At 48.3% G+C, this 25,955-nt stretch overlaps 1 protein-coding gene across 6 annotated transcripts in view; it reads left to right on the forward strand.

Moving 5' to 3' along the window:
- GPR161 (G protein-coupled receptor 161) overlaps positions 1–25,955 on the forward strand; it is a 46,660-nt gene that overhangs the window by 1,600 nt on the left and 19,105 nt on the right. For 3 of the 6 annotated variants that reach the window (XM_087859063.1, XM_045797450.2, XM_087859062.1), the window contains exon 2: positions 1,021–1,145. In XM_087859063.1, coding sequence (XP_087715189.1) covers positions 1,130–1,145 — 16 coding nt within the window. In that variant the 5' untranslated portion in view covers positions 1,021–1,129. Of the gene's footprint in view, positions 1–1,020; positions 1,146–21,616; positions 22,310–23,592; positions 23,678–25,955 lie in introns of all 6 variants that reach the window. The other 3 variants (XM_087859065.1, XM_045797451.2, XM_045797455.2) reach the window with 3 other exon arrangements.

Here is a 25,955-nt window from a genome sequence, read left to right on the forward strand (position 1 = left end):
GACTGGGCCAGCCTTCGGGGCCAGAGCTTAATTAACCCGTGGCACCTTTTGACGAAAGCATGCGAGGTGAGAATGTCGGCTGGGTAACTGGGATGCTCTGGTGCGCTTCCGAGAGGTCTGCTTTCCAGTAACTGCACGGCCGTGCTTGGGCACCGCTTGATAGCATATCTCTGCGGCTGTTTTTGTTCGCTGTAGTACCTTTCATCCGTGCTTACGAAGTGCTTTCGAGAGCGGGTCATTCGATCCTCCTCACTGTGAAGCAGGGAGGTGGCGTGGTTTTGGAGGGAAAGGACCTTAGTGCCTTGATGTGTCCAATGGGGATAATGGTAACTTCGGGCAAGCTCATCTCAGCGTGCTAGAGTCTGGGGAGGACGGGCATCACCGGGCCTCCTCCCCCGCTGGCCAGTCTCCTCTCTCCCTGCGCCCTGGCCCTGGGAATGAGCTGGAAAGAGGTCCTGCGTGGGGAAATAAGTGGCTTTCCCTTAGGATCCATCATATTGCAGCCTCGGAGACAGGTGAGGAGAGGCATTTCCCAGGCCCTCCAGGCAGAAAGAGGAGGCGGGAGGACCTCAGATCACATAGACACAGGCTCCTCGTTCAGCTTTCTTTAACTAGGATCTGTGTCACCCATGTCTGTCACTTCTTCCAGAGCGCCCCTTGTTTCTTGTTCTAGTCCACACCTGTCTTGTTTTGTATCTGTAAGATGTTCATAAGCACTTTTCATATACACTTTTAAAAATTTCATTCACTTAGCCTGTGAAGTGCAATTAGCCTGTTAGAGGTGGGAAGACAGACTCAAGAGAGGCAAGTACTCGGCCCAGGACCTGGGATTGAACTCAGGTCTTTGGACTTGGCAATGCTTTTCACATAGGCAGGTCCTTGAACTCAGGACTTCTCCCTGCCCCAAAGCTCTTCCCCTGTGGCAGGGAGATTAGGGACCCCTCCAAAAGAGGCCTGCGTGGCATTTTAGAAACGAAATCCAAGGCCTCAGGTAATCATACCATTCTCTTTGTGTTGCAGCCCTGCGCGGTGGGAGAATCAGACGAAGGACGACCGTGTGGTCAGAGGGGCTGAGCTCTTTGTTTGTGTTCTGTGGAAGGCAGAATGGGCTGAACTGGGACTGACCTAAATGTCTACCAAAGGAGGTACAGTTCTGTGGTGTAAACTCTGCTGCTGCCTGGGCCAGTCAGGAAGCCTTGCCTGCAGGAGGAGGGCTGGTGGGGGGGGAGGGGTTCTTAGTGGGGGGTTGCTGGTAGGGGAGGACTGCTTTGGGGGGGCTGGGAGCATGCCTCCCTATAAAAAGACAGGTGCAGGTGCAACCCAGCTCCAGCACATTGTGGCTTGGCCTGCATTTGGGGGGGAGCTCTAAGTTTTTATGGGAAAAAAAATCTCTTGTTTTTAAAGTCAGCAACTAATTCAAAACAGTTTTCAAAAGGTGCAGGGCGATCAAATTGTGTGTGCAGGCTGGTTGTTGATTGCAGAATGCCAGCTTGCAACCTCTGGGTTAGACCCTAGGAAGCACTTGTCATTCGGAGATGCAATAAAGCATGACTGGAGGGGAGGAGTGGTGTCTTCTAGCTGTTTTTCTTTGAGAACAAAAAACATCAACAAAACCGGAGATAGCTATCGGTGCTGCCTGGAGTTTGGAGGAAGGGTTGACTTTATGACACAGGCCTTCATTCATTCAGCTGGTGCTAATCTCATCTGATTCTAGTCTTCCACTGGGAGCATGCTTCCAGCCGGGTGGTATCTGGTCCCTTGGCCGGTTACGGCCATTCATTCAGGGCAGATCTGTTCAGGGAAGCTGGGAGCATAAAGAAAGGCGTTTTCTATGTGAGCTGTGGTAAAACAGGAGGAGGCACATCAGATTTGGGTTTGGGTTTGGTTTTGACTCAAGGAGCAGGAGAGAGAGCACTGTAGCGAGAGCACCATCTGAAGTCGGGTGGCCGGCACCCACCCCTGCCACTTGCAAACCTGTGACTGGGATGAGTAATGGAAAGCATGCCTAGAATGTAGTAACTTTAAAAAAAAAAACATGAATTATTATAAAAGTTTTTTTAGAATAGAAAAATGTATAGGAAAAGAAAATTCCCTCCACTTCTTCATTCCCTCTCCTCACCTGAGAGGGAACCACTGTAGGTGTAGTATTTTCTAGGTCTTCTTCAGTGCCTGAGTATATGCCAACCGAGTCAGGAAGTACAGGTAAAGATGTAATATATAGTTTATTGATACTATATTATAAAACATGATAAAATATTATCTGCATTTCTAACTGTAGGACCAGCCTTAATATATTGAATATGCTTTTAAAAATACATAAATGGGGATCATATATTATTGTGTGCTTTGTGACTTACTTTTTTGACTTAACAATGGGACTTGGATGTCTTCCAGTATCAAAAACATAGGGGCGCCTGGCTGGCCCAGTTGGGGGAGCACGTGACTCTTGATCTCAGGGCCATGAGTTTAAGCCCCATGTTCGGTGTAGAGATTGCTTTAAAAAAAGAACGTAGAGAGGTGCCTGGGTGGCTCAGTCAGTTGAGCATCTGCCTTCGGCTCAGGTCATGGTCTCAGGGTCCTGGAATCGAGTGCCGAGTCGGGCTCCCTGCTCAGCTGGCAGTCTGCTTCTCCCTCTCCCTCTGCCCTTCCTCCCCACTTGTTCCCCAACCCCTCAGAGAAATAAGTGAAATCTTTAAAAGAAAAAAAGAACATAGATCTACTTCATTCTTTTTAATGGCTGCATAGTATTTCACGGTATAGATTCACCATAATTCATTTAAACAATCCCTTATTTATGGGATTTGATTCCAGCTTTCTGTCTTACAAATAAAATGCTACAGTGAGCACACAACTCGGTGTACATGAGAGTATTTCTGGATAAAACTTATTCCTACCAGTGAAGTTGGTGAGCCAAAGGGTATGTTATTTTAAACGTTTATTTAAGCAGAATTCTCTTTGTTTATTGGGATCTGGAGACTGCACTGAAAAAAAGATTGAATTTATTTACTTATTTAGGTTTACCTCTTTGGGGATAGGATGTATTTGGGATGCTGTTTTGGGGGGATAGGTAGTATATCCCCAAAGGCAACACCTCCCTCCTACCTCAGCCCTCTGTTTCCCTTTTTGGATGCAACTAATTTTTCCAGTTTTTGTGTATTCATCTAGAGATCGTCTGTGCATCTGTAGGCAAATAAAATGTGTCTTCTGTTTTTTCCCTCTAAAAAATAAATATGGTAGCATACCATTCCGCTACCCTACTCTGCTTATGGAGTTTTAAAAAATTAACCTACATCTTAGAGACCATTCCCTATCAAAGTTCTGTGCATTTTAGGTTCTCCCAAGTGTACGCTTAAAAGAAAAGAAAAGAAAAGGTTAACCAATTTACACTCCTTCAAATTGCCCCATGAAATCCTTTTCCAATTTTTCTGTCGAATTGTTTGTGATTTCATCAATTCTTGAGGCTCTTTCTAAGTTCTGGACTTTAATTCTTTCCTTGTTAATAAATCAGATATCTTGCCTTTTATGTTTTCTCCCCCAGCTTTGCTTACTGTGTTGTACAGAAGTGATGACTTTTTCCGTGGCTGAATCTATCCCTTTTCTGTGGGCCTCAAGTTTTCTATCTTGCTTAGGAAGCCGTCTCCTGTCTCAACATTAACTGTTCTTATAGTTTCTCTTTCCTCTCCATTCTTTGCTTTTCTTCATTTAAAAATATTTTACATTATTGGGACGCCTGGGTGGCTCAGTCAGTTCAGTATCTGCCTTTGGCTCAGGTCATGATCCTGGGGTCCTGGAATCGAGTCCAGCATCAGGCTCTTGCCCAGCAAGGAGTCTGCTTCTCCCTCTGTCTGCTACTCTACCTTCTTGTGCTCCCCCCCAATAAACACATAAAATCTTTTTAAAAAAAAAAAGATTTTATGTATTTATTTGAGAGAGAGAGAGAGAATGAGAGAGAGCATGAGATGAGAGAGGGTCAGAGGGAGAAGCAGACTCCCTGCCAAGCAGGGAGTCTGATGCTGGACTTGAACCTAGGACCCCGGGATCATGACCTGAGCCGAAGGCAGACGCTTCACCAGCTGAGCCACCCAGGTGCCCCAAATAAATAAATAAAATCTTAAAAAAAATATTTTACATTACTGTTTCTTTTCTTCTGCCTTTTTGCAGGTTCTCTGCTCTCTGACAATGGGGAGGTCAGGGTTTGAATTTGTCTGTGAGCCTCATTCGTCAATGTGGGATCTCTGTTTTCTTTCGTTTTTAGAGGGACTTTTTTTCAAGTCTTAAGGATGAGCTCTCCCCTGGGTGGGAGAAGAGGGAGAACGGGCGTTCTCAGTGGACGCGTTGCTGTGCCAAGTCACGGACCCGGAGAAGAGCCCTGGGTATTTGGAGGGCCCCAGCGGAGGGGGCTCCCATTGAGCACGTCGTGCAGGTGGCTGGGCCTGGAAGGGCATGACCAGGCTGGTTAGGAGTCGATCGGTCCAGCACTGCTGGGGAGGGGTGGGGGAGACCAGAGAAGATGAGATAGAAATACCTGCTAGTCCTCGAGGAGAAAGATGGGGAGGCTGCGAGCCGGGGTAACGGCAGTGACCGTGGTTGCTTTACATACAGCATCTCATTGAAACAGGCAAGTCCCTGTGAAAACCCAAGGCTCAGATATGTTCACTCGTCTCCCCAAGGACACACACTCAGAAAATGGCAGTCGGGGTTTAGCCCCATCAGGATTACCTGGCAGGAGTGCTCTCTGAGGTCCCGGGTTTCTGTCTTGAGTGATTTGGGTGGGCGGTGATGTTTTTCCTAGGGTAGTGGAAAACACGAAGACTAGCATATTGCGATGGTAGAAGCACTGACGATGACTTTCATTTTGCACACGTTCTAGCCGAGGTGCCTGGCTGGGACAGATGGGAGACGACATCTCCCGGGTGGGCGGATGTGAATCTGGAGCTCCGAAGAGTTGTTCAGGATGTGGATGGAGATTTCGGAGTCATCACGGTTTAAGTGGGTACAGAGAGAGCGCACAGAGAGAGGCGCTAGGTATCAAATGGGACCCTTCCTTTTACAAGGGATAGAGAATCCAGTTCACATGGGCTGAAGCTGAAAGGAAAGCTGTTGATTGGCTCATACCACTAAAAAGCTCAGGAGTGTGTCGGGCTTCAGGCGGGGGTTCCGGGTTCAAATGATTTTATCAGGACTCGTTTTCTTAGCTGCCCTTGTCTCAGGCTCTCCCCTCGAGATGGCTAGGGGATGCTGCAGGTTCAAATGCAGGGGGAGAGGGGAGCTGTCTTCCCCCAGCTACACCAGCAGCAGGACTTCACGTCTCGTGAACTGAATCAGAGGGAGTTGGAATGTGCTGGCTGGCGAGGCATGAATCCTGTGTCCCATCCAGGAAGGCACCTGGACTCCAGGTCTGGAAAGGGTGACTCTCCAGAGGAAGCGGGGGGACAACTCCCAGAGCACGGGGAGGTGGAGGAGGGAAACGCTTTGCTTTCCCCTGCAGATGGGAGAGGAAGAAGCGTTGGGCAGAAGGCCCCGTGGGAAGCCGCAGCACTGACAGGGCCGGAGAGCCCAGGTAAGCCGACTGGCAAGGACTGGAAGGAGGGAGAGGCAGGGGAGAGCAGCAGTGGGGAAGCCAAGGGGAGAGGGGGGCTCAGAAGAGAATGAATTAGTCAAGGGCTTCGGGTGCTGCGGGGAGCTCAAGGAAGGGCGCATTGGATTTGGTGTGGAGGTCCTCGCTCGAAGCAGACACTCACTTATTTTACACTCGGTGGGACCGCCTTCTAGAGGCTCACCTTCCTACCCCGCCAGTCCTGGGGATGGCCAGGCAGGGCGGAGGTGTAGGGAGGGCAGGCAGGACATTGGGCTCTACCAATAGTTCCGTGTGTGGCCGAGCCTCTCAGATCTTTGGGCTTCGGTTTCATGGTCTGTGAGATAACTCGGCTACGCTGAGCTGCTCCTGTGGCCTCACGAGCTCTGAAATGTGGGAGAGTGATGAATCGGACCGCTTCAGCCTACCTCGTGACCCCAAGCCTGGTCCAAGCCTTCACCTGTCACTTGGGCTACAGCAGCCACCTCCTAACTCGTGTCCCTGCCTCTGCGCTCCCCCTACGTCCCTTCTCGACCCAGTAGCAGAATGACCCTTTTAAAACATGTCAGCCGCATGGCTCCAGGGGCCTCTGTCACACATGAGTTCTTAGCCACACTCCTCCCCGTGGTCCTGGTGCCCTCGTAAAGTCATCTCCCCTCACTCTAGGTGGTCTCTGGTTCCCCTTTCTTCCACTTCTCCCCAGCGTTCTCACCATTCTGCCTCAGGACCTTTGCACAGGCTCTTCCCTTGGCCTGAAATTCCTACGCATTCTTTTCTGCTCTGATCAGATGTTACCTGGGAAAGACTTTCTGACTACCCACTCCATCCACCTACCCACTCCTCCTTTTACCTTGGTTTATCTTTCTTCATGGCATCTACCACTATCTGGAATTATTTTGTAAAATCACTGTCTATTTATTTACTGTGTGTGTCCTATCCCCCATGACTGTGAGCTCCAAGAGAGGAGAGATTTTGGTACCTCGTTCAGTGCTGTGTCCCAGTGGCTTGGCACAGAGTAGGTATTCAGGAAGCCTTTTTAGGGGCTTGGGTGAGGGATGGGAAGGGGGAAGCTCGGAGTATCCAGGAACCAGTGGCAGTGTGGTAAGTGTAGGAGGGGACTTCCATTATTCCTCAGGGCTTTCTATGACAGCATCCGTCTCAGATACGGTCATCAGAAAAAAAAAGATTCAGAAGTGATATTACTTTAAAACATTGAAAAATAATATTCTCAGTTTTAGCAATATGAGTTTAATTCGTTCGCTGGGGTCTAGGAGGGTAATGAATAAACCAGATAATTCAGGGTAAAAACCAATCAACGTAATAACATTGTTTGTCTTGTGATAGAAGTAACCTTAGTCTTATTCCCAGCATAGTTTCCGTCTCTTCTTGTCTTCTTGGAGCGCGCGCGCGCGCGCGCGCGCGCGTGTGTGTGTGTGTGTGTGTGTTATGGAGGGTGTTGTCTCAGTCTGCTTGTTTGGTACATACAGTAAAAAGTAGAACGAACTACAGCGCTCCCGCAGGACAGAATTTCCCAGAGTCCGCACGACTGACATGTGGGCTGGATGATTTGTTGCGTGGGACTGTCGTGGGCATCACGGGTGTTCAGCAGTGTCCTTGGCCTTATGTGCCAGTACTGTCCCCTGAGATGTGACCACTGAAAATGTCCCCAGGCATCTCCAGAGAATCCTCCCTGCGGTGGGAGGCTGGGCCGGGGGGACGGGGGAGGCTGAAGCCCCTTTCCTTTGAGAGCCACTGACATAGAAAATTGGGGTAGGGATTGGGTTTGACAAGGACATTTTCAGACCTTCCCCAGCCGTCTGATACTGTGCACCTTAAAAAGGTGAGATCTGCTCCTTCAGGGTAGGGGTGCTGTGAATGGATCGTCAGCCTCATTGCGAGTTAGGGGTGTGTTTTCTTGTCTGCCGGTCAGCTGAGGGCCCGCCACCCCGACTAGGTGGGGGTGCCCACCTTGCTGGTCACTGAAGCGACTCACTTCTGGGCCGAGCCCTTTCCTGCCGTGACTGAGCAGTGAGGTTCTAGTCCTGAGTCCCCGGGCCCGTCCTGGAGTCCCCGACGTGTCCGTCTGTGGTCCCTTGCTGTGTGTTCTTTCTCTTCTGTGTCAAACACTGAAGTCGTCGAATGAAACCTCTTTGGCTTTCATCAAAATTGGAAGGGGAGAAGAAGAATGGAGTGTTCTCTTCATGTCTTGAATATCTGAAACACTTTTTTGAGTTTATCCTCTGACAGCCACTCGACTCCCTGCTTTTGCACGCTTCCTTGAAAATTCCCTTTTTTCTGTTATGAAATTACTCTAGTTACTGTCAGCAGCACACAGAGTTAGCACAGTGTCATGGACTGTAGTCCCCGTGCGGGACATGACATCCCTCCATAACCAGAAGTTTGTGCCTCTTTGTCCCCTTCACCAGTTCCCGCCCCCACCCGGCCTGATGGCCAACAGTTCGTTTCCATGTCTGTGAGCCTGGTTCTGTTTTGTTTTTTAGATTCCTTGTAGAAGTGAAGTTTTGTGTTGTCTTTCTCCGACTTACTTCATGTAACATGAGACCCTCTAGGTCCATCCGTGTTGTCCCAGATGGCAAGATTTCATTGCTCTGTGTGGCTGAGGAAAATTCCATTGTGTGTGTATACCACATCTTCTTTCCATTCACCTATGGATGGGCCCTTGGGTTGTTTCCGTATCTTGGCTCTTGTAAATAATGCTGCAGGGAACGTAGGGGTGCGTAGTTTTCTTTGAATTGATGTTTTCATTTTCTTCATACACGTTCCCCAAAGCGGAATTGCTGGGTCGTGTAGTAGCAGTAGTAGTTGTACTATTTTTATTTTTTTGAGGAACCTCCGTACCGTTTCCCATGATGGCTGCCCCAGCTTGCATTCCCAACAACAGTGCTCAAGGGTTTATCTTGCTCCACATCCTCTCCAACACTTGTTATTTTGTCTTTTTTTTTTTTAAGATTTTATTTATTTATTTGAGAAAGAGGAGAGAGAGAGAGCACAAGCAGAGGGGAGAGGGGGAAGCAGGCTCTCTGCCCAGCATGGAGCCCGACGCAAGGCTCGATCTCACAGCCCTGAGGTCATGACCTGAGCTGAAACAGAGAGTTGGACATTTGACTGACTGAGCCATCCAGGTGCCCCTGAGCTCTCTATTCTGTTCCACTCATCTGTGTGGTCTGTTTTCATACCAGTACCATACTGTTTTGACTACTGTACTTTGTGGTATAGTTTGAAATCAGGGAGGCTGATGCCTTCAGTTTTCTTCCTTCTCAAGATTCCTTTGGCTATTTGGGATCTTTTATAGTCCCATACAAATTTGAGGACTCTTTGTTCTAGTTCTGTGAAAAATGAAAAAAAATTTTTCGGTAGTATTTTGATGGGGAATCCGTGCATTGCTTGAGGTGGTATGGACATTTTAACAGTTCTTCCAGTCCACGAACATGGTACATCTCTATGTTTATTTGTGTCATCTGAAGATGTTTCTTTCATCAGTGTTTTATAGTTTTCAGAGTACAGGTCTTTCACCTCCTTGATTAAATTTATTCCTAGGTATCTTATTTTTTTTGATGCAATTAGAAATGGGATTGTTTTCTTAGTTCTCTTTTTTTTTTAGAGAGAGAGATTGTGCAAGTGAGGTAGGGAGGAGGGGCAGAGGAAGAGGGCGAGAGAGAGTCCCAAGCAGGCTACACATCCAGTGTGGAGCTCAGTGTGGGGCTCAGTCTCATGACCCTGATACCACAACCTGAGCCGAAATCAAGAGTTGGACATCTAACCAACTGAGCCATCCTGGCACCCCTTAATTTCTCTTTTTGATAGCTCATTATTTGTGTATAGAAATGCAACTGACTTCTGTATATTAATTTTGTATCCTGGGACTTCACTGAATTCATTCATTAGTTCTTTTTTTTTTTTTTTTTTTTTTTTTGACAGAGAGAGAGAGTGCATGCACACAAGCAAGGGGAGCAGCAGGCAGAGGGAGAAGCAGGCTCCCCACTGGACAGGGATCCCGATGTGGGGCTCGATCCTAGGACCTGGGATCTTGACCTGAGCTGAAGGCAGACTGAGACACCAGGCGCCCCCAGTTTTACTTTTTCCTTTGCAACCTGCCTGCCTTTTATTTCTTTTTATTGTTTAGCTGCTACGGCTAGGTCATATATTCCTCTTGACAATCACATAAAGTAGGTTAATTTCACTCTCTCTTTCCTCGTGGAGAATTTGAAGCTCAGAGAGGTTAGGAGACACGCACAGGTCATATGACATTCAAACCTAGGTTTGGTCAAGATTCCCAAAACCGTTTTTTATATTGAATATCAGATTGACATAGATATTAGAGAGTAGGGGGCACATAAAATATTTTCTCCCACATGCAAAGTGGTGTTGGGAATTCAGAGGGGAAACTAAGGAAGGATTAGTAAGTTTCCCGGAGGAGTAAGTATCCTCACCTCAAATAAAAACTGGTGCTGAGACAAGCATGTCTGACAGAATAACTAAAATGTAAAGGGAAAACTTTAGATAGTAAGAGGTAGTAAGGGTCACTGTGAGGGTGGAATGTTCCAGAAAGTTTTCTTCAGAATTTTGCTGTTCAGGTGGACCTTGAGCTAGATGTTATTCACAGAAGGGGCAATGAGAAGGTCAGGGGCCTGGGATAGCTTACAGTCATGATCTCGAAGCTTTCCCAGGCTGTGTGGATCCACTCCCCTTTTAATATCACTTCAGCTGGAGAAAGCGCTTAATGACAAAAAGCGGCTTTGAATCAAGAACCATGTGAAAAATGAATTTTTATTTTAATGACCACAACAGCATCTACAGACACTTGAAGAATAGTAATTCACATATGTGCAAGGCATCATTTCTTTGGTCTACAGACAGGTAACTGCCACCCGCAGTGTGGGAATGCGTGACTTCGGGGATGTGTGAGAGGAGAGCCTATAGAGAAAATAGAAAAAAGGGAATCAAGGCAGCCAAGGACCAGTAACACTCTGCCTTGTTACGCAGGCTGTGCAGATATCGTCTGCAGATGTGCTCGTGGTCTCTTCGAGAAGTTCACATTTTTTAGGCTTGGCCTTGTGGAAAATCGTAATGTTAGACCATCAGTATATGCACCTATGTATCCCGTCTTCTGGTGGTATGAAATCCAGTGGGGCTCTGCGATTTTGCTTTTAGACTCAACACTTTCCCTCTTACTACTTAGAAAATACTAAAATTAGAGCTCAGAGCTGTTTCAGGGGTCCCTGTTTCTCCAGAGTATGCCACAGTTCCTATGTCACTTACATGGCGGAGCGTTGAGAGGTAGAAAGTCAACCCTTCCCAAAGGCACAGGAGGAAATGACCTTTATATGACCGAGGCCATCCTTGGAGACCTTTGCGCGGACGCGCTCCCTTGCTTTACACAGACCTTTAATAAGCTCCACGAGGCAAACTATATATAAGAGTACTTTGTATAGGGGAAAGGGGAAGCTGAAAGTTGAAAAAGATGGCAGAGAAAGTGTAAGGAGGAAATAAAGGCACATTTGGCGTGAAAGGATATACTTTCACCCTTATTCTACTGGAGGGAATCCCTGTCTGCGGCCCTGCGGTGCCGGCTCGTGGTGGAAATCTGCTTGCGCAGTGACAGTGGGTGAGCACAGCGGTCTTCCCTGAGCTCCCAGAAGAAAGCAGGTGCGTTAGAATTCAGCTCTAAGGCCTTCCCCAAGTCAGAATTCCATTTATCTTGGTACTTAATGACCTTGAATCATTGTGAAAATCATTGTGTTTGTATAAAATATAGAGAAATGTGTGATAGATTTTCATAATTTTGTTTAAGCCTTAAAATAAAGAGTTTTGATATTTTAAGGTGGAAAAACCCCACCAATTCATAAAACTCAGCTATCCAGAATGAGGCATTCCCAAGGATGAGCTCGGGTTTTAGTACAGTTTGGAAGACAAGTACTGGAGGCCCTCTCTTCCTCATGAGTAGTCTTTGATTCTGTAGGTATCGTGGGAGAGGGTGAGCGAGTTAGGCTCAGTGTGGGGCCGAGGGGAAGGGGACTGGGTAGATGGGAGAGGAGGATGGATAGATGAACGAAGACCCCTAGCACCAGTTTTTACCAGCAGTGGGATTGCACACAGCCTGCGTGCCCAGCACGCTTCACCTTCCTCTCTTCGCACCTTTGCCCTATGTATCAAGTTAGCGTTGCTGTGCGTAGCACAGAAAGGAAACTGTACGACAAGGACTTAACCAGAAAGGGGCTGACTAGCGTGGCTGGGCACAGCGGCTCCACAGTTCGCCGTGTGGTTTGGGCTTTAGTCTTCCTGCTCGGATTGCGTGGGACTTTCAGCTACCTGGCCAAAAGGTGGCTGCCTCACTTGGAAGCTTGGGTTTGAGTTCCAGCAGGAGAGAGGGGAAAGGAAGAAGGGCAGAAGCTGTAGCTGAGTCCATCCCCTTTCATCAGGAAACAGATAGCTTGCACCACGTCGTGGACTTCCGTCGACTGGCACTGGGTCTGACGGCCGCCCAAGCTCTGTACGGTGAGTCTGGTTTTTGTAGGCAGACTTAGTGCTCCACGCCAAGCCAGAGATCTGTTGAGAGGGGAGAGGGGATAACGACAGGGTGATGGATAGCATCTGCTGCCCCTGCAGAGCAGGAACCACCTAGTGTGCCAGGATGACCAGGGTCCCGTGGGTCATTCATATATTTAATTATTTATCACACATATTGGGTACCTCTTATTTGTCAGTCACTGTTCTAGGTGCTGGTGAAGAAATCTGCAGAGCAGAATTCCTTGCGCTCATGAAGCAGACAGTCTTGCGGGAGAGAAAGGCATTCCTAAGATAAATAAGCATGCACATCTGCACTAAAGAGAAAAAGGAAGGGAAGTGTTGGAGAGGGGTATGAAAGGTACTGTGGGCTGGAAAGGCCTTGCCGAGAAAGGTAGTTTAAGTTAAAACCTAAAGGAAGTGGGGGGTGCCTGGGTGGCACAGCGGTTAAGCGTCTGCCTTCGGCTCAGGGCGTGATCCTGGCGGTATGGGATCGAGCCCCACATCAGGCTCCTCCGCTATGAGCCTGCTTCTTCCTCTCCCACTCCCCCTGCTTGTGTTCCCTCTCTCGCTGGCTGTCTCTATCTCTGTCAAATAAATAAATAAAATCTTTAAAATAAAAATAAAATAAAGGAAGTGGGAGAGCAACCTCCAAAGATATCTGCGGTAAGGGCATTCCAGGTATAGGACAGCAAGTGCAAAGGCCCTGAGGTGGATGTGTGCTTGATGTATCTGTGAAACTGTGAAGAAGCCAGTGTGGTTGGAGTGGGTGTAAAAAGCAGTTTTTATTACGAGGTTGGAGCAGTCATGGAGAGCCAGATCATGTGGGAAACTGCAGGGCTTCTTCGGAGGGATATGGGACTCCTTTTGGGGGTTATGAGTAAAGCAGTGACTTGTTCATTCATTTTGACCTCTGTTTGAACTGGCTCATTCCAGTTGCTGTGTTGAGAACGGGGGCAGTGGCCGATGCAGGTAGGCTAGTGAGGAAGGTATTTTAATAATCCAGAGAAGCTTCGACGTAGCCAGGACCAGAGTGATGGTAACAGAGATAGTTAAACATAGTTGCATTCTAGAAACATGTCAAGATTTGCTGATGAACCAGATAGGAGGTGTGAGAGAGTGAGGAGTCAGGAGTGACTCCCGAGTTTTGGGTCTGAGCACCTGGGAGGATGGGGGAACCATAACGTGAGATGAAGAAGAATGTGGAAAGGGCAGGTCTGAGAGAGCTGAAGTCTGGTTGCGAACATGCTAGGCTTGCCACGCTTCTGACATCCGACTGGAGAGGGTGAGTAGCCGCTTGGGTGTATGAGTTGGGAACTCTGGGAAGTGGCTTTGGCTTCTCTCTGCCTGAGCCGGGGATCCTGACCAGGCCCTTCCGCCACACCCACGTCTGGCAGCCTCGGCAGGTAACTTGGAACAGCCGGGGGCCGTTCTGACCTGGCCTGACCCAGCCTTGCCTTTGGGAACTGCTGGGATCCCAGTTCCAGGCCGGATGGCCACGGGCCCGTGTGGTGGAGGCTTTCCCAAGCCTGCCCTGGAAACGCTGGCGTTCCTGCCCTTCTTCCACCCAGGGGAGTCCTGTGGTTCAGGCTGGGGTGTCCGGCGGCCTGGCAAAGGAGAGCTCGCTGCCTGGTGTGCAGCTGGAAGGGTAGTCTCTATAGTAAGAGAGTCTGGCTCAACCCTCAGGTTGCTAACACATCCCCAGACAGCTGTGGGCAGACCACGCTGCTTGCCCTGCCTTTCCCTAAAGCGCTTTGCCCTTGGGACTTAGGACTCTCCCCTGGTGAGTTGTCTTCATCGTGACAGCAGCCGGTTGTGGACTTTCCGGGAGGCTGAAATGGCCCGGCCCCGTCCGTGTTGACTGGGAAACCCCAGGGGGATGCTGGCAGCCTTTGGGGCTGCGGATGGCAGCCTGGGAGAGAGGCCAGGGGCCCTTTGAAAAAATTCAGCTGACAGCCCATGGCTCCAAGTCCAGCTTGGCTCAGTACGGAGTGTTCCTCACATTCTCCGACATGCACAGCGACAACTGCAGCAGAGAAGTTTGGGGAACAGAGAGTTGAGTTTTGTTTGACCAAGTCCTCCGGGGAGGGTGCAGAGTGACACCTGGTTTCACTTAGTGTGCACAGCCTGGGAGACCGTCCCGGACGGATGAGGAGCTGGTGAGGAATCATCCCAGCCAGCCCCAGCTCCCTCTGCCGGGGCGGGGAACTTACTCTGGATGCCAGAGGGGCTCTTCTTCAGCAGTGGGGGACGAGAGCTACTGCCTGCACTTGCTGACTCTCCAGACCCTGTGGGGAGAGGACTTAAAGAGAAGGAACCCTGATAAATATGCTTTTCAGCTTTTTTTTACATTGTATTTAACACGAAACATGCCATCTTCGCTGTTAAGTGCACGAATCAGCGGTATCGACTCCATTCACATTGTGCCACCATTCCCACCGTCCATCTCCAGAACTCTCCTCATCTGGTGAAACTAAACCCAGTAACCAAGCCCCCTGCCTCCCACCCTCAGCTCCTGGCATCCGCCGTTCTATCTCTAGAATTCTGACTACTCAGGGCACCTTGCGTGAGTGGAATCATCCGGTATTTGTCATTCTGTGACTGGCTTATTCTACTCAGCATGGTGTCCTCCCGTTCATCCGTGTTGGAGCCTGAGTCGGAGCTTCCTTTCGAAAGCTGAACACTGCTCCATCCTGTGGGCATACCGGATGTTGCATATTATCCGTTCATCACTCAGTGGACACTTGCGTTGCTCCCACACTCCCATCCACTTAGTGTGGATGCTGCTGCTAGGAACGTGGGTGTACAAATATCTCTTCGAGACCTTGCTTTTCATTATTTCGGGTTTATAACCACAAGTGGAACTGCTCAGTTGTATGGTAATTCAATATTTAATGTTTTGAGACACCTTCATGCTGTTTTCCACAGCGATTTTATCAGTACATTCCCACCAGCAGTGCAGAAGGGCTCCAATTTCTCCACATCCTCACCAACACTGGTTGTTTTCTGTGTTTTGGTTTTTGTTTGTTTTTCTTATAGTAGCCATTCTGATGAGTACGAGATATCTCCTTGTAGTTCTATTTGCTTTTCCTAATGCTCAGTGATGTTGAGCATCTTTTCCTGTACCTGCTGGCCATTTACATCTCTTTTGGACACAGGTTTTTTTTTTAGGTTAGTCTTGAATTGTAGGAGTTCTTAATATATTCTTAATAGTAATCCGTAATCAGATATGAGATTTGCAAACATTTTCTCCCATTCCGTGGGTTGCCTTTTTATTCTGTGGATGGTACCTTTGAATGTACAGATTTTTTAAATCTTCATGAAGTCCAGTTTGTCAATTTTTTTCATTTTTTTTGCCCGTGCCCTTGGTGTCCTATCCAAGAAATCATTGCCAGATTCCGTGTCATGACTTGGTATATTTTTTGTTTGTTCTTTAGGCTCTAGTCTCCCTGCTCTCCCATTCATTTGTTTCTTCCACTCTTTCAATGAAATCGTTAGACCAATAGATCAGTAACATATTTTAGACTTAATACATCTTCATTCAGCCATTCCGCAGACAGGGAGAGGATTCCGAGTGGAGGATGGGCAAGAGTAAAAGCAAATCAGAAATGGAAGCACGTAGCACAGCAGCCGAAGCAGAGGGCCCACGAAAGGGTTGGCAGGTGAGAAATTGGAAGGTAGTTGAGGCCACGCCATGTTGAGTCTTCCCTGGTGAATGGATGGATTGAAGACAGACGGTAGCTTAATGGCCATTGGACCAAGTGGTAGAGCTGCTACTCACTGTTCTCTCAAACTAGGCACTTACCATTTCTGAGCCTCAGTTTCCCCATTTAACTTATTTAACCAACACTTGTGTGGTTCCAAACACTATTCTAAGCACTGTACAAATATTAACTCATTGACTTCTCCCACCAACCCTATGAGGCAGGTGCCTGAGCAGGAATATTGTTCCCATTTTACAGAAGGGGAAGCTCCTGCCCAGAGAGTGTAGGGAACACGTCAAGGTCGCAGAGCCAGTAAGTGGTAGAGCTGGGATTTGAACCCAGGCCCTCTGGTTCCAGAATGCATGCTCTTAACCGTATGTTAGGCTGCCTCTCTGAAATGGGGAGAAGCGTTAATTCCTACCTCTAGAAGTTACCCAGATGATCTGATGAGATGATGCATGTCAGGACACGTTGTATGTTGCACGGTGTTTTGCAAATACTGTTTATTATTAGTTAAAAATAATTAAGTAACACTCTGGAAATGGATGAGATTCTCAAGGATGTAGGGAGAAAGGGATGGGTCAGGGACCAAGCCTTGGGAAATGTCTATGCTGAGGAGAAGGGCTTCGTTTGGGGAGGACATCAGGCAGACTCACCGCTGACCCCTGTGGACAGGGTCACAGTCTGAGAAGAGCCCCGGCCTCCAGCCTTCTAGTCTCAACGGCAGGATGCTGTGAAGGGCAGTGAGGTACTCAAGTGGATATTGTCCAGGCGGAGGGGACCAAAACCAGGCCTCTCCCACTGGCACACCAGGAACTCCGTCGGGGACTTAAGGCAGTTTGCGGTTCTGACTGCAGCTTCTTTTTCCTTCTGCGGTGCATTTTCCCAACAGACCAGAGCTCAGACCTGCTCTACATGTGAAGTGAGAGGCTTGGAACTAGGACATTCCTAGGTTTGTGGTGGCCTTGTGGGGGCAAGAGCAAAGTACACCACGCAAGGGGACAGACTCTGGGCTGGCCAGCTGGGCCTCTCTCTGGGGTTGCAGAGGCCAGCTTGCTGCATCTGCCGTCTTCGGGACAACTATCACATGAGTGCCTGGGAAGGATGTCAGGAGTCTGGGGACAGAGACCCAGGGATCCCGTGATCTCTCTCTGGCTCCCAACGAGTCATTCGGTCTGGTTTGTAGTGGGCGGGAGTGGGGGCTTACTGTCTGTCTCAGTTACCTTAGTGCAAAGCAAGGTAGTCATTAGAACCTTCTTCCCAACTCCACCCCTGCCCCTCCAGCCGGTGACTGATGTGTATAAAGCGCTTGCAGGGGCTGACGTGAAAAGCCCCTGAGAGAATTGCCAGAAGAGTGCTACAGTGACCTCACCAGGCTTGTGTGGAGTGTTCAGGGCTACCTCCTTGCCTGGGGGGTGGTTTATTTGAGTACTGTATGGGCCAGCCTGGCGTTTGGTTGGCATTTAATTTCTGTAGCGGAGGGCCTCTGGTGGTCCCAGCTTCTAGACTGCTCAAGGTCCTCATAGAGGTGGGCACCGCGGACGAGAAAGTGAACCATTCCTGCTCAGGTATATTTAAGAATGTCAGAGGAGAGCCTTATGCCCAAAGAAACTGGTTTTCTAGAGAAGACTTCAGGAGAGGACAGGTGTGTCCCACCATGTCCAGCGGCCCCTGGTCTGAGAGCTGCCAAGAGAACTCCTTCTGACCAACACGGCCTCCAGCGCCCATGTGAGCCCGGGCTGCTGTCTGCAGGCTCTCAGGAGGACCCTTTGATGGCCTCGCTTCTGAGGGGCATGGGGGGGACGGGTGAGACCTCCTTTTCTTTGTAGTGGCTTGTGGACTGGGACACGGGTCTCCTGATCCCAGAGACCGCACGCTGGGGGTGAAAAGCTTTTCTGGGCTGTTGTATGAGGCGCCCACGGTACTAGTGTCCACGGGTCTGCGGCAAGAAGAAAAGGAGAAAGTTCTTAGAAGGAGGCTCGGGAAGGCAGAGCGGTGCCTAAGGAGTCGGCCTAACCTTGGAGAAGGGAAGGTGCCCGGGACTAACGTCCGAAAAAGTGGGGTCTTGACATTTGTAAGCAGACCGTGGCACCTGTGGGTATTAGTTGGGGTTCTCTAAGTTGCAAGCGACAGAAACCCAGCCTCGTTAGCCTCAGCGAAGGAGAACACGCACAGGCTCTTATACCCGAGAAGAGCAAGAAGATTCAGAGCGCCAAAGACAGCGGGCCGCTGCACCCCCGGGGCCGGATCTGTCGGCCTGCCAACTTAGGGTAGTTAGTCTGTCTTCGATGAAAGTCAGAGTTCTCGGTAGACATGAGGTGACACCTTGAATCCCCAAATCTGCACAGTGAAGCAAGAGAGGTAGTCTGCCCTTACATTGTGGGGATGCAGATCAAGATTACTTCTAGAATTACTTCTTGGAAATTCCCGTGCCGACGGGTTGAGAAAACGCAATAGACAACCTGTCTCAATATTCTACCACGTTGCCTTGTTTTTTTCACCCAAAATGATACCGATCACCCACTTGAATGTCACGATTTGAACGACTTGAAGCCGGTGCCAGCGGTCTAACCCAGCAGACGTTCACTGTCTCTGCAAATAGCCGGGAGCGCCGAGGCAGCTCCGAAACAGAGGCAGGGGGAGGGAACGACGGGAAGCCTTCCCTAGTGACCTGTCAGGAGTAACTTCTGATACGTTTATTAAAACCTCAGACGGGGCGCCTGGGTGGCTCAGTTGGTTAACCGTCCGACTCTTGTTTTTGGCTCAGGTCATGATCTCAGGGTCGTGAGATCGAGGCCTGCATTGGGCTCCACACTCAGTGGGGAGTCTGCTTGAGATTCTTTCTCTCCCTCTCCCTCTGCCCCCCAGTTCCCTGCATGCACTCTCTCTCTCAAGTAAATAAGTTAATTAAAAAACAAACAAACCCACCTGAGCCAGGGGACACTCGTGTTGCTTCTCAGAGCCGCAGCACAGGGCAGGACGCAGCGAGTGTGGGAGTCCTGAACCGCCCCTGGGTCTGGCGGCAGACCCGGCCCGCAGGTGGTCATGTGAGTCACGCGTGAATGTGCTCCCAGGCAATGGGCCCTGGCTTGTCAGGCCCGGGGAAGCCGGCTGCCTGCCAGGATGCCTTTGCTGCCTCGGGCCATCTGAGCCTTCTCTCTTGTTCTTGAAAGGTGCACCCCTGGGAGATTTGCTGGGGCTTGTGCCTCCCCGCTGCCGGCCTCCTGGCAGAGGCCGGGATTTTGGATTTCCCTGGCGGGCGGCTTTTTGGCCCCCACACCCGCTCTGCCTCCTGGGAAAGGTTGGACCAGAGGACCTCAGGCTCGGCAGGCAGCCCCGGGGTCTCTGTCCCCCGGCTCACGAGCGTGCCTGCTGTAGGGCCACCGCAGAGTGACACGCACGAGTAGTGCTTTCTTAAGTTTTCCCCCTGTCTTTTGTTTGTTGTTTTGTTTTGTTTTTTGTTTGTTTTTTTTTTAAAGATTATTTATTTGAGAGAGAGAGAGAGAGCATGAGCGGGTGGGGGGGGGTGGGAAGCAGGCTTCCCGCCGAGCAAGGAGTCCGATGCGGGGCTCGATCCCAGGACCCCTGGGTCGGCTGAAGGCAGATGCTTAACCGACTGAGCCACCCAGGCGCCCCCTTCCCTGTCTTTCGGATTGGAAGTGTTGCACCCTATTTTTATCTTTTTATTCTTTTACATTGTTAACTCTCATATCTGATATAACGACGACAGAATTTCACAAGCTCGTCATTCACCTACAAATAATTACTGAGTGTACCTACCACGTACAGGCACTTGTCCAGCTGTCCTGACCGAAGTTCCCGCCCTGAGTCCGTACTAACTGGGACACTTTCTACTCTAACCACGCCTTTAAGAGCCTCCATTTTGCTTAATATTTTCATCTCACCCTGTTTTCAAGGCTCCCAAATTAGCTCTTTATAAAATTTATGGTTGACGTTTAACTTTTTAAATTTAAATTTCATTTTTATGCAGTGGTTACTTAGATCTATCCGTATATTTGCTAGTTTCTCTTCTAACAGTTGATTCTTGCACCCTACTTATTTTGGGGATTTTGGGTTCCTTCATGAACTGTGTCTTTAAGAAGATCATTCAGTCAGTTTACAGTTAGCAAACATTCAGGTGTTTGGCCTCAGAATATATTGTGCTCTCTCTTGAACGATGTAAAAGAACGTTAGGGCAAGAGTTCTTTTCCTCAGCACTTGGAGGAGACCATTCCATGGTTTTCTGGCCTCTATTTTCTGTTTTCTTCAAAAGAAGAGTCTGCTGTTTATCCACTTTTTACTTCTTTATCAGAAATCTTGTTTTTACTGTTTTCTCTGTATCTTGTCATTTTTCATTGTAATGTGCCTTGATACAGACTTTTTCTTTTTTTTTTTTTTTAAGACTTTATTTGTCAGAGAGCGAGAGAGACAGTGCTCACACAAGCAAGGGGAGCAGCGGGCAGAGGGAGAAGCAGGCTCCCTGCTAAGCCAGGAGACTGATGGAGGACTCCATCCTGGGACCCTGGGATCATGACCTGGGCCTAAGGCAGATGCTTCACTGACTGAGCCACTCAGGTGTCCCAGACTTTTTCCAATTTACTCTTAGAACTCGATATGCCCTTTCATTCTGAGGACTCACGTGTTTCTTTAATTCTAGAAAATGTTCAGTCCTCCCTTTAAGAACGGTGTCAACCTTGATGGGGACAGTGTAGGTCCAGTCTAATGCAAGTTGTATGCTTTGGACTCAAGTAACAGAAACTCTCCTTGAAAATAGATCTAAAAATCGTTTTAAGAAATGTGTTTCACATAATGAGAAGCCAGGATGAAGTGACTTGAAGGTTTGTTAATTCAGCAGCCCAAGGATTGACCGTTCTTTGCTGTGCTCACCTCGCTGGCTGAGCACCTCTAAGGATCCCAAGATGGCTGCCACAGCTCTGTGCTTTCTTTCCATTAGTGCCCTCAGGAAAAGATTTTGCTTCCTAGTGTCTGTCTTCCTAGATCAGAGCAGCTTTCCCCAGATATCCCGGTTTCCACCCGCACCAACCCCAGACTTCTCCTGACTCCTTTGCCAGGATTGCAAGGAGAAGGGACACAACGATTACTTGAGACCAACCAGGGTCCAGCTCCCAGAACTAGGGATAGGATCCACCTTCTCTGAGTCACTGGGAGCAGAATTACAGCAAAACAAAGTGAGAGGTCTGCCAGGAAGGAGAAGAACCAGAGTGGGCTGGGTAGGCAGCCAGCAGCATCTGCTACCCACATTCTCTTTAATCTCTTGCTGCCCTTCAGCTGAACTTATGCTGGATCTTGTCCTGTCCTTCACGAACCTTGGCTTTTCATATTTTCAGTTTCTCAATCTCTTTTATCGCATTTTGAGTAATTTCCTCAGAGCTGTCTTCCAGTTTACCATCTTTCTCTTTAGCCAAATCTGCTATTCCACATAACGATTGAGTTTTTAATTTTGACAACTACAATTTTAATCTCTAGATTTCTATTGGATTCTTTTTCATAGTTGCTTGCTCTTTTTTCGTGACGTCTTGTTCTGTCGTTATGGTTCTTACCCCTTTTCTTTTTAAAGCTTCCAGTAGTAGTTATTTTATAGTTTCATTCATCTTTTTCTATTAATTTAAGTTCTTGGAATGTCAGTTATGCTTTTTGTTTCGTTGACTCTCCCTCCCCGTGAATGCTGTGCACTCACTTTCATTGAGTGTTCTGTGAATGTGGAAATTCCCTACAGAGCCATTTTATATTTACTTTTTGTCAGCATTAATTTTTACATGAATTTATTACTTTGGATTTCTGCCCCACGCAGATGGATGGATTTGGTACCCACGTCAGCACGGCGCATGACTCAATGTTTGATTTCTCATGGAAGAAAGTGTTGCATGATCCACCCAGAGCCTCCGGTAAATGACCGTGTTTTTGACGCTTCCCTTTGCCAGTGGGAGGAGATTTCTACTCCCTTTGTCATGGCGGAGGCAGCCGTTCTGGAACCCACTGTTTCTGCAGGGTATTGGTTCCAGTTCTCTGCCTGGGCAGCTCAAAGTGCCCCTCCCGCATAAAAAACCTCAGCCCTCGGGTTCTTGAACTATGTCTAATTCTCTCTGGCCACAGGGGTGGGGTTATAGCTCTGGCTTTGAATTGTCTCTTGTTTCTGGTACCTATGGATTTCTCTTTCTTGGCTTTTCTTTTTCTTTTTTTTCTTTTTAAAGATTTTATTTATTTATTTATTTATTTATTTATTTATTTATTTATCGAGAGAGCGAGAGCCCAGGCAGGGGGAGCAGCAGGCAGAGAGAGAAGCAGGCTCCCCGTCGAGCAGGGACCCCAAGGTGGGGCTCGATGTGGGGCTCGATGTGGGACTCCGAAGGCAGATGCTAAACCGTCTGAGCCACCCAGGCGCCCCCCTTTTTTTCTTTTTAAAACCTTGGGTCATATTTAATGCAGCATTTCAGTGAATTTGGAGAGGGAAAGATGGTCACATCGGCTGAGTCTATCTTGCCAGGTATGATTCCCTTGGTAAGTGAAAAACACTTTGCTTTGCTTGAAGAATAAGGACTTCCTATTCGTTCTCTCATTTGCCTTTTATTCTAGAACTTCACTTTCTTAATCTTTCTGATTGCATTCCGGGGCTTTTCCTTGGACCCGATTCTGTATATTTGAGTAGGGCATTCACACTGATGCCTCCAGTAGCCAAACTAACACCACAGGGTCCTTCCTCTCCTTTCCCTGCTCTGTAATCCGTGCCTCCTTTCTCCATAAAGGCTCACTTGCTCTACACTCAAAATAGTTGTAAAATTACAACACCGTTAACAACATCAAGCCTACTAAGTAAACCACAGAATATATACCATTAATGATTCGCAGTCAAAATACTGTATTTTACTCTTTTTTTTTTTTTTAAAGATTTTATTTATTTATTCGACAGAGATAGAGACAGCCAGCGAGAGAGGGAACACAAGCAGGGGGAGTGGGAGAGGAAGAAGCAGGCTCACAGCAGGAGAGCCTGATGTGGGGCTCGATCCCAGGTCGCTGGGATCACGCCCTGAGCCGAAGGCAGACGCTCAACTGCTGTGCCACCCAGGCGCCCCAAAATACTGTATTTTAAAAGCTACTTGATATAACTTTTTGTTCCGTATGGTTATGTTATCAATTGAATACACACTTAGGCTTGTTTTTTTTTTATGTTTGCAAGGATTTTGTTTACCTTTTGCATCCATTTGTATTTAAAATTTTTTAGTATGTAAAATATTTACAAGGTTCAAAAGTCAAAACTGTAAAAAAAATAGAGAAATTTTACTTCCGTCACTATCTTAATTTCTCGTTATCTTTCCTGTTTTTCTTTTTGCATAAGTAAGCATGTATTTGTGCATATTTATATGCAGATGGATTCTTATTTTCCCTTTCTCACATTTTTCCAATTTTTTGTTTTTTTACAACTAGTGACTTAATGAACGAGATAACTTTGTGCATCTGTGGTTTCGTAGCATGAACTTATATCTTCAGGCAGATCCTAGAAATAGAATTGCTGGGTCCAAGGGTCCATGCACGTGGGGCTTTGTTAGATATTGCCAAACCCCCCTCCACAGGGCTTTTCCCTTTTCACATTTGGAGCGCGAGTGCGGCGGGCAGGAGAGAGAATGCCTGTTTCCCCACAGCCTCACCCACAGAGAGTGATGCAACGCTTGAGTGTGTAGTGGTGGGAAAGGGAAGAAATGGTATCTCATGTAGTTTTGTGGGCATTTCTCTTACTTTCATTGACATTGGGCATCTTTTCATATGTTTAAGTCCAGTTGGCGTATCCTGTGCTATGAACTGTTCACGACTTTTTGTGCCTGGTTTTATTGAGATGCGAATCGACCCATAACATCGTGTAAGTTTAAGGGGTGGTTGGACGGATGTGTATACTGTGAAATGACCACAATAAGGTTAGTTAACATCGATGTCCTCATATAGCTACATTTTTTTTCCGTTTATATATTTTTGTTCACTTTTCTGTTTTTTTCACCTTTTCTAATGTTTTGGAATTATTTATAAATTAGAATGATTAGTCCTTTCTCTGAGACATAAGTTGTGAATACTTTCTCCTGTTTTGTCATTTGTCTAATGACGCAAAGTCTGTTTTCTTTTCCACCATGTTCTCACTTGCGCAGTTAATAATATGCTCATGTAGGACCTTTATTTTGAGACACCAATTAATAATTTACTTATAAGAGTTTTTTTTTAAAGATTTTATTTATTTGAGAGAAAGAGAGAGTAAGAGAGAGAGCACGAGCAGAGAGAGGGAGAGGGACAAGCAGACTCCCCTGCTGAGAAGGGAGCCCAGTGTGGGGCTGGAGCCCGATGTGGGGCTCGATCCCAGGACCCTGGGATCATGACCTGAGCCAAAGCGGACGCTTAACCGACTGAGCCACCCAGGCACCCCAGTAGTTTACTTATAAGAATTAACAAAATTCAGAACTCACAAAATAAAGACAAAACCCAGAAATAACCTTACAAAGACTCAGACAGGAAGGCACACCTAATAAAGTATATTCATCGCACAGAGCCGGAGTAACTAACATATTGCATTACTGAATAAAAATTCAGAATATTTCAGCAGCCTGGAAATATGGGCCAAAGTACACTAAATAAAATTTAGTAGAAATAATGTGTCGTATTTAGGCTTAAACATGTTAATGCCATAAGTTCTAGACTTGGGACATCTGCCTTCACAGAAATTCATATGTGTATAAGCTTTGGGTTTTAGCTGACCACGCAGTGAAGCCCAACAGGATGATACGGTTGCTGAAAGAAAATGCGTTCTTAGAGTGAATAGTGGGAGGAGATTGTCGTGATGATGGAGAAAATTGCCCCCTTGTGCTCAACACTTACCAGTCCACATCCAGAATGGTACATTCAGTTTTGGGGACCACAAATTAAGAAGGTCATAGTTGTCCGCGAACAAGTCCAAACCAGGGAGTCTGATTAATGAAGAGTCTGGAAGTCGTATCAGGACCTCGGGAGATTAAATCTGGAGAAGGGAAAGCAAGTCATTTGTGAAGCATTTAAAGGCTGTCAAGTGGAGGAGGGGTTAGGATTATTCGGTGCTGCTAAGGCTAGTGGGTCTCGGTCTGCGGTGAGGACCCCCAGCGGACAGGCTCATGCGAAAGGGCAGCCTTCTCACCAGCACTCGGGACTGCCCCTCAACCCACCAGCTTCCTGTGGCCAAAGGTGTTTGGGTAGCGGTGGCAGGTCAACCAGGGGGGCGTGGGGAAGGCTCCGTGGCTGTGGGGGGGGGCAGTTTAGGCAGCAGGGTTCCTGTCATCTGGCTCGTGGAAGGAAAGCTTTCCTTCTTTCTGGTGTCTTCTGTTTGTTGGAAACGAGCAGGTGGGGGAAGTGTCTGTGGGATTCTTTGGGCTGGTTAAAGTAGATGAAATGTTTGGAGAAACGCGCCTCTGTAGGATTTAATGTTAAGATGTTAGCCTGCAGGGTTAGCCAAGATCCCGAGCCAGCGGCCGGGGAGCAGGGACTGCGCCTTGCCGGGAAGGGTGGGTGCCTGGGGGCCAAGACCTCCACCCGCGCCTGCACGGACCTATTAGTACTCAGTGCTCGGGTCCTTGCCGGCCTTCCCCACGGCCGGCGAGAGCGGGGATGATGCCTCACTGCGAATTGTACTCGTTGAAGCCCTGCTCGGGGACCTCAGAATAGTTCCTACGCTAAGCTTACTGTCGAATTTTACCGGCTACGCGCATCAGCTGGGGAAGCGATTAAAATGCAGATTCTGGTCCAGGAAGTCAGCCGTGTGCTTGAACTTCTCCAGCTCTGGGGCTCCAGGCGCGGCTGCCACCGCTGGTTCAGGGACTCCCCAGAGCAGCACAGCCCACCTGCCCCCTGCTTGTTTAAAATGCAGGTTCCTCGGCTGGGCCTCTGATCCCCGGCACCAGCATCTCCAGGGCGGGGCCCAAGAATCAGCTCCAGGTGCTTCCTCCGTACATCAAAGCTTTCCCGCCACTGGCCCCGGGGCACGCGAACGGGTTGGGTTAGACTGGAGGAACACCCGTCCAAGGAGACACAGGGAGTCACACACAAAGCGGGTTGTAGAAAACAGGCCGCTTTCGTGGAGCTTGAGGGGGGAAGCCGGGCCAAGAGTCTCGGGACTGACGGGGGCC

This window comes from Ursus americanus, chromosome 2 (genome assembly GCF_024610735.1).
Source record: "Ursus americanus isolate L20-20 chromosome 2, mUrsAme1.1.p, whole genome shotgun sequence".
Lineage (NCBI taxonomy): Eukaryota > Metazoa > Chordata > Mammalia > Carnivora > Ursidae > Ursus > Ursus americanus.